This window comes from Coffea arabica, chromosome 8c, assembly GCF_036785885.1.
Source record: "Coffea arabica cultivar ET-39 chromosome 8c, Coffea Arabica ET-39 HiFi, whole genome shotgun sequence".
Taxonomy (NCBI): Eukaryota; Viridiplantae; Streptophyta; class Magnoliopsida; order Gentianales; family Rubiaceae; genus Coffea; species Coffea arabica.
The window spans coordinates 1,511,732-1,518,716 of record NC_092325.1 but is presented as its reverse complement, the minus strand read 5'-3'; the positions used below and the strand labels follow the sequence as shown (position 1 = coordinate 1,518,716).

Sequence of the window (6,985 nt, the reverse complement as noted above, 5' to 3'; positions counted from 1 at the left end):
GAAAGTACTTGTTCTATGATTGATCAAGTAATTGTACTGTTTTTCATTCAATGTTATCACTGTTTTTGCAGGGAATAACTACTCTGTGCTACAGGCATCTAATGAAAACTCAAAAAGACAGCTTGGTTTTGCTCACAGCTGTTTTTATTTACAGGAGGTTGGTGATGCTGTTATTAGTTACCCAATGTTCTACCTGTTTTTTTTTTTTTCCAAAAAACAAATTAAAATTGCATACAATGGGAGCTCATCCATGTATTTAGTATCTATTCTCTTTTTTCTTTTCGGTATCAACTGCATATCATATCTTAGTAATTGTTAAAATTGATAGCTTAAGAGTGCTAAGTGCAAATTTATGATAGTTCAAGGGTGCAAATTGTAATTAACCTTTCCTCTTTTTTTTTTTTTTTTTTACCTACTTTCAAGTTTCACCCCTATCTTCCTGCTCTCTACTCATGCTTTTTCTTTTTTTTTTTTTTTTCCCTCTCACTCTTGGAGAACATTCTAATCACCAATGATCCCATAATTCCAAGGTATATTATAGGTGCAATTTACACTTTTCTTTCAACTATTTTCCTCTAAAGTTTGGAATATTTGAGGAAGGATTAAATGAAATAACAGGGACTTATGTCCCAAAGGCAGTATAGGAAGGTTGAAGAGATTCAATCTCAAATGAGTACATAACAACCCCCTAGGAGATCTAGTGGACGTGGTCATCCCAACTTGGCTGCCGACTCACATTCGCCGGTGGATCTCTTCTTCTCAGGGTTGCGGATCCGTGGTGGCGGTGACAGTGCGGGCCTCCCACCTCCTCCTTGCCATCCTCACCAATTGCTTCAACAACGTGGTAATATTTTGATTAATTATGCAACGTTCTGCATGCATGCATGCATACGTGCTTTTTCATTTTTTACTATGATGTACAAGGTAAAATAGGGTTAAAAATGGAAAATTTTGAAAACAATCCTGCTTTCTTTAGTAATAGGGGCATGCCTTGCTTAGAGGGTTTAGTTCTGCTCTATTTTAATAGTTGAATGGGAAGTAGTAATATGAAAAATTCAATGCTTCATATATATATAATGGTAAATGCATGAATTCTAGGGTGTAAATTAAATGAGTCTAATTATGCCATACGTCTGTTTTATATAGTAGATGAAGCTAAGCGAGCTATGCATCAGCTAACTTGTATTTGAATTTGTCTTTGATTATTTTTTTCACTTGAGCTCAAATACAGCTCAAGAATCTCGATTAATGTATACAGAATTCTAATTTTTTGCATTCCAATTGTTATGCATGCTTGAGTTTTGCATTCCAATTGTCACTCTTCACTTGGCATAAGTAGAATGAGAAAGTACTTTGGAACATGTCTGACCTTTGGATGGTGGCCTCTTGGGCAGTTAGATAAATTCTTTGACAGAATTGAATTGTCCATAATCTAACTAGAGTGAAATTCCTGTAGATACAACACAATTATTGCTCCTTTCTTGCTTGGACCTCTACTTTCTCTGTTAGGAAGCACAACTGGAGAATGGTTATATTTTATGTAGCTTGACACATCGTCCAAATTAGCAAGATATATATGTTTCTGAAGGGTTTTCAATAACCAAGTTTCGAGGGATCTAGAAAGCAAAACTGCAAGCTGGTTTGATTATATTAATAGTACTCGATTTTGTATTCCTTTTGGGGTTATGTAGTCAAATTAAATCCTTGCCTTTTTAAATTCTTTAGATGATAATAGTTCTTTTTTGAACGTTTCAAGAATGAAATTCCTCATCTTCAACCCGAAGCTAAAAGAGACATGCCTGTTCAGGTGGCTTCTGTTGCTCCAGCTATCAGTGGTACACGAGCATTTCTCTTGCTGTTCGTGGGGTCTCAGTGGCAACTTCCTCATTTCAGCAACTAGATTTTCAGTTTAAATTTGGCATGTCTAGGCCAAACGCATGGTCTCAAGGAATAGCATCTGAATCAGTTCAAATGTCCATTCAATCTCCAATTGCAGGCTCTTCCCAATTTCAAGAGTCTGCATATCTTCCCAGCTTCCAGCCATATGTTTTGCAGCCACAAGTGATGCAGAATGGTCAGGGATTGAACTTTTCTGCTACAGTTGGTCATCATTTTGGTTCTCCATCTGTCAACAATGATGGGATTCTTCTATTGCATGCGCAAAATGATTTCAGCAATGCAAAGCGTAAAATGTCCATAAAGATTACTCATCCAGAAACTAAAGAAGAGTTAAAACTTGATGAGCTTGCAAAACCAAAGCATGATAGTGGTTCTGCTGGTACAAGAGCACAATATACCATGGAGCTCCAACCCCAGCCTTTCACTTGTGGTAACTCTCACTTAGTGAATTATTTTCCTTATATGCAGCCATATCCCTTTTCTTCGCCCAGTCCAAGTCCAATACCTTTTTCAAGCATGCAGATGCTTCCCGTGAAGTCAAGGGTTAACTATTTAGGTAGGTAAGGCTCTATTTAGTTGATTAAAGCTCATATTATGCAGATAAATGCTAGTAGCAGGGAGGAAACTATATTTTTCTCTTAACATGTTTTTCTGCTGCAGATTATCGTGCAGATTTTCATGGTGCAGTTATAGAATCTAGGTCGGAATATAGTTCCTCATTCTCAGTTCCTACTAGTACTGAGTTAGCTTTTCTTTCTGTTGGAGAAAAGATTTTATCTCCAGTGTCAGTCAATTCAGTTGTGAATGATAAAAGTGAAGCAATTAAGTCAAGGAAACCTCAAAGAGTTGGCTCTGGACAAAAGAAATCAAAGATTCATTCAGAGATCGCTGTTAAACCCCCATCTGAAGTGGTTATTAAACCAACGACCTCAATTGTATCATCTCATAGAGCTATTCCTTCCTCTGTATCTGTTGAGGGGGATCTTACTGGGGAGCGCGCCAATGGTGATGGTAAGAAGTCTGTGCCCATGGAAAATTCAGAGTACCTTAGCAAACCTAAGGAAGTGCAGCCTGTTATTGAAAATATTCACAAAAAGCAAATTGTGGATGAGTTGAGATTGCCAGAAACTAGTAAAAAAATGGAAAAAGGTAAACCGAAGGACTGGAAAAATTTTGCTGATATTTCCACTCCAGAATTTCATATTTCAAGGAAAGTTGAACTGCATCAGAACATGAGCAATGCTGCTTCAGATAGCATTATAGTTCCAGGGAAAAAGAGGTATTCAAGAGATTTTCTCCTCACACTTTCAAGTCAGTTTGTTGAACTTCCTACTGATTTTGAATTAGTGGGTGACATGATAAAGGGGATTTTGGTTTCCAAAGTTCTGGATGATTTAGGGTACAGAGTTGAGGATGGTAGCAAGCGGATCAAAATGCTTGCTCCATCTGCATTTGCAGAGGAGCTACAATTTGGGAATACGCAGGGGAATATTGGTGTTCATTCCAGGCCAGGGACCTATAGAAGGAACTTGCATGGGCAGACTCCTGACCATTGTGATGGTGGTTTTGCAACTTCATTTTTGCCACGGTCATCTCATTCTAGAACAAGAAATAAATGTCCTGAACCTGACCATTGGCAACAAGATGCATTCTTAGATATTGGGCTTATTTCTTCACCTCAGTCTCCTCTGCAAGTTATGCACTTAGCTGAGAAAAAATATAAGGTACACAAAGGGATTGATGGTGAAGAGGCGAAGCAAAGACAGTTGAAGGCTATTCTTAACAAGCTAACGCCTCAAAACTTTGAGAGGCTCTTTCAGCAAGTGAAGGAAATTAATATTGATAACTCAATCACTCTTTCTGGTCTTATTTCTCAGATATTTGATAAAGCTCTTATGGAACCAATGTTTTGTGAGATGTATGCAGATTTTTGTTATCATCTTGCTCAAGAGCTTCCTAATTTTGTTGAGGGCCGTGAGAAGGTTACATTTAGAGGACTTCTGCTTAATAAATGTCAAGAGGAATTTGTGAGAGGGGAAAGACAGCAGGCAGGAGCTAATATAATAGAAGAGGGTGGGGAGGCCAGGCTATCTGAAGAGGAAAGAGAAGAAAAGAGGATCTGTGCCCGAAGAAGGATGTTAGGCAATATAAGATTGCTTGGGGAACTCTACAAGAAGAAAATGTTATCAGAGAGATTAATGCATGATTGCATCCAGAAACTACTTGGAAAACATGATTCTCCAGAGGAAGATGACGTTGAGGCTCTCTGCGAGCTAATGAACACTGTTGGTGAGGTTATTGATCATCCTAAAGCTAAGGTGCAAATGAATGCATGTTTTGAGGTGATGAAGAATTTGTTAAACAACAGTGAGTTGTCGTCAAGGATGAGGTTCATTTTGAAGGATGTTATTGATCTTAGAAAAAATAGATGGCAGCAGAGGAGAAGAGTTGAAGGCCCAAAGAAAATTGATGAACTACATATTGACGCAGCTCAAGAACGACGAGCACTTGTCAATCGACTGACTAGTGTTTCAAATGTCAATTCATCAAATAAAAAGTTTTCTGCAAATTTCAGTCCTAGGCAATCAAGTTTCCAGTCTCGAAGAAATATGAGAGTCAGTACATTTCATGCAATGAGATCGCATGTTCCTGGATTCGTAAGTCAGGATGTCCGTTTGGAAGACAAATATCTATGCAAGCAAGGAACACTACAAGTTCCCTTTCCACGAAGATTGAGCCGGGGTCAACACCTTGGTCATGCCAAGAAAGTCTCTCTCAGGGCACCACCAATGCTTGATGGTTTACATACTGATTTAGGCAAATCTAGGAGTACAGCGGCTTCTCCAAATGGTTTCAGTTCTAAATCGGAGCAGAAGCAGTATAACACAGAGCAACATTCAGCGCCAAGAAACGCAACCAATATTTTCAGGCCAGCATCAGGTTATGACCAGCCAAACAAGCAGAGAAATAACCATAATGTAAATAGAGACTTTTACCAACCAAAAATTGTGGAAAACTAATAGCAGCTCCTGTGATCATCCATCCCGTTAAACCGATTCTCCTCTCAACTGTTCTATCGAGAAAGGTTTGTACTGTAGAATGCTTTGAAGAAAGATCCGTGGCTACAATGCAAGATTTTACAGGTAATATCTTGGATCTGATTATGCATTTCTGCTTTAAATTGCTCAAACTTGTCCATCAAAATGAGAATGTCGTGTGCTATTTCTTGGTACTTGAATATACACTCAGTTATTTTGCTTAAAGTGCAAGGGACGAAATGAGGTTATTTTGTATGTTAGAGGCCTGAACTCAACAACATAGCGTCCATTAGTATTTAAAAAAGAAAAAAAAAAAAAAAAGAGAGGGAGGTTGAGAATGGATGGAGATAAAGATCTTTTCTCTGGCCTCCTTGTCAATCTGCTTGACTCTAAAACTGGAGATTCTGTTGTCAGTTAGCTTATTAAGAGGCAAGCAATTGTTTATTTAACTTGAATGCTTTTGCACACAGTTGAGGTTATAAACATACACTGCATTAACCTTGATATCTAAGAATACACAATTTATCAGTCATCACCAGTTCTGTGGCCTTAACTTCTATAACTTTTTCAGAGCTAACCTCCTCCTTTTTTTTTCCATGTCTTGGTTCCATCAAATTGTTTGCATGATCAGGTTTAAATTGGTTCTCGCAACCTTGGCAGGATGCTGATACTGATGCACTGAATGCTGTAGCATCACTGTTGTAAGGTCCTCCCATTAGAAGAGTCAAAAAGCTAAAAAGCCAAAGCGGCAAGGAACTTTTACGGTGCTGAAAATTGGAAGTTGGGAGAGCGTCTGCTGAAGAGTTTTGAAGGCGTTCCCACATGCAGTTGGTCCATTTTCGCCCGTGGGGTTCTCTCAAGTGACAGTTTTATGATCATTTGGCAGAATTTCCCTGCTATCATATGAATTAAGTTTATAGCACTATCAAGCTAATTGTAGTAGCTCTTAGGCAGAAATGTTTTGTTGCAGATACAGGTATATAGTATGTGAATTTTCCTGCTGTTGTAGAGTGCGTCTCTTTTTCAGCTAAATTATACCAATACTCTTAATTTTTTTAGCACAAACTTAACAAATTTTTTTTCTCGTGTGCGTTTGATAAAACTAAAATCTGAAAGCTGAAATCTGAAATTTGAATCAATTAAGTTATTAAATCATTAAGTGAATAACTTATCACTTAATTTTGAAAGCAAGTTTTGTTTAGAAAATTTAGTACCACTTGATTAATTCAGACGTTCAATTTTTAATTATCAAACGATCTGAATGTGTTAAGATTTGAATCTATTAATTTTAAGCGCTGAGTTGAATTGAATTATCAAAGTGTTAATAGTCTTTGTTCTTTGTTGCTGACACAAATCCCTCAATATAGAAATCTTTTTGGTTCATTGACCTGCGTCCTTAGCAATTAGCATTAGTACTAACTTGACCGCATTAGTAAATGAGGAGTGCCATATTTGAAAGACCTCTTTTAATAAGGTCAACATTTTTCATGCCATCACATCAAAGTTTAGCAACTCAGAAGACAAGAGGCCTTCCAAACATATTTTACTAGAATTACTTGGGGGTGAAAATTGCACGTAGTGATAATTTAAGGGGTAGTTTTAGATTGACCTTAAACTGTAGCCAACCCGTGCCCAAAAGTGTTTGCGCCGGCCGACCCGATCCAAAGTTCTTGTAAGAAAATAGGCATAATTTTAGAAACCTCCTCTAAGGTTTTTGATGATTTTACTAGCCTCTTCTAAAGTTTATAAAATTATACAAACCTCCCTTGAGATTAAGGTTTTGATATTCAATTAGAAAAAATAACTGTTTTGGATTGTAAATTATTTGAGACAATTTTGTGAAAAAGTACTGTAACACTTTTTTGATATAATGTATATGAGATAAAAAAGTGATTGAAAAATGTGTTGATGATACAAGTAAATCAGTGCCTGTAAATAAGGTGTAATAAAGTGAAATAACACACAATCCAAACACACTCAATTAAACAAGTACTTTAAAGAGAGAGATGAAACTTTTATTCCATAAATATCCCTTATACACATATATA

General features: G+C 37.2%; 1 protein-coding gene across 1 annotated transcript; it reads left to right on the top strand.

The window, feature by feature from the left end:
• The first annotated feature begins 107 nt into the window (after positions 1-107).
• LOC113705562 (eukaryotic translation initiation factor 4G) lies at positions 108-5,938 on the top strand. Its single transcript, XM_027227462.2, has 5 exons — positions 108-157; positions 764-844; positions 1,808-2,455; positions 2,560-5,042; positions 5,569-5,938. Exons 3-4 carry the CDS (start codon positions 1,921-1,923, stop codon positions 4,917-4,919), a joined length of 2,895 nt encoding a protein of 964 aa, XP_027083263.1. The 5' UTR covers positions 108-157; positions 764-844; positions 1,808-1,920; the 3' UTR covers positions 4,920-5,042; positions 5,569-5,938.
• Positions 5,939-6,985: the final 1,047 nt, after the last annotated feature.

Bases quoted from the DNA above. Each gene is read 5' to 3' on its own strand.
- LOC113705562 (XM_027227462.2), top strand. From the start codon at position 1,921: ATGTCTAGGCCAAACGCATGGTCTCAAGGAATAGCATCTGAATCAGTT. The intron at 2,456-2,559 runs GTAGGTAAGGCT...TTTCTGCTGCAG, and splicing joins GTCAAGGGTTAACTATTTAG to ATTATCGTGCAGATTTTCAT.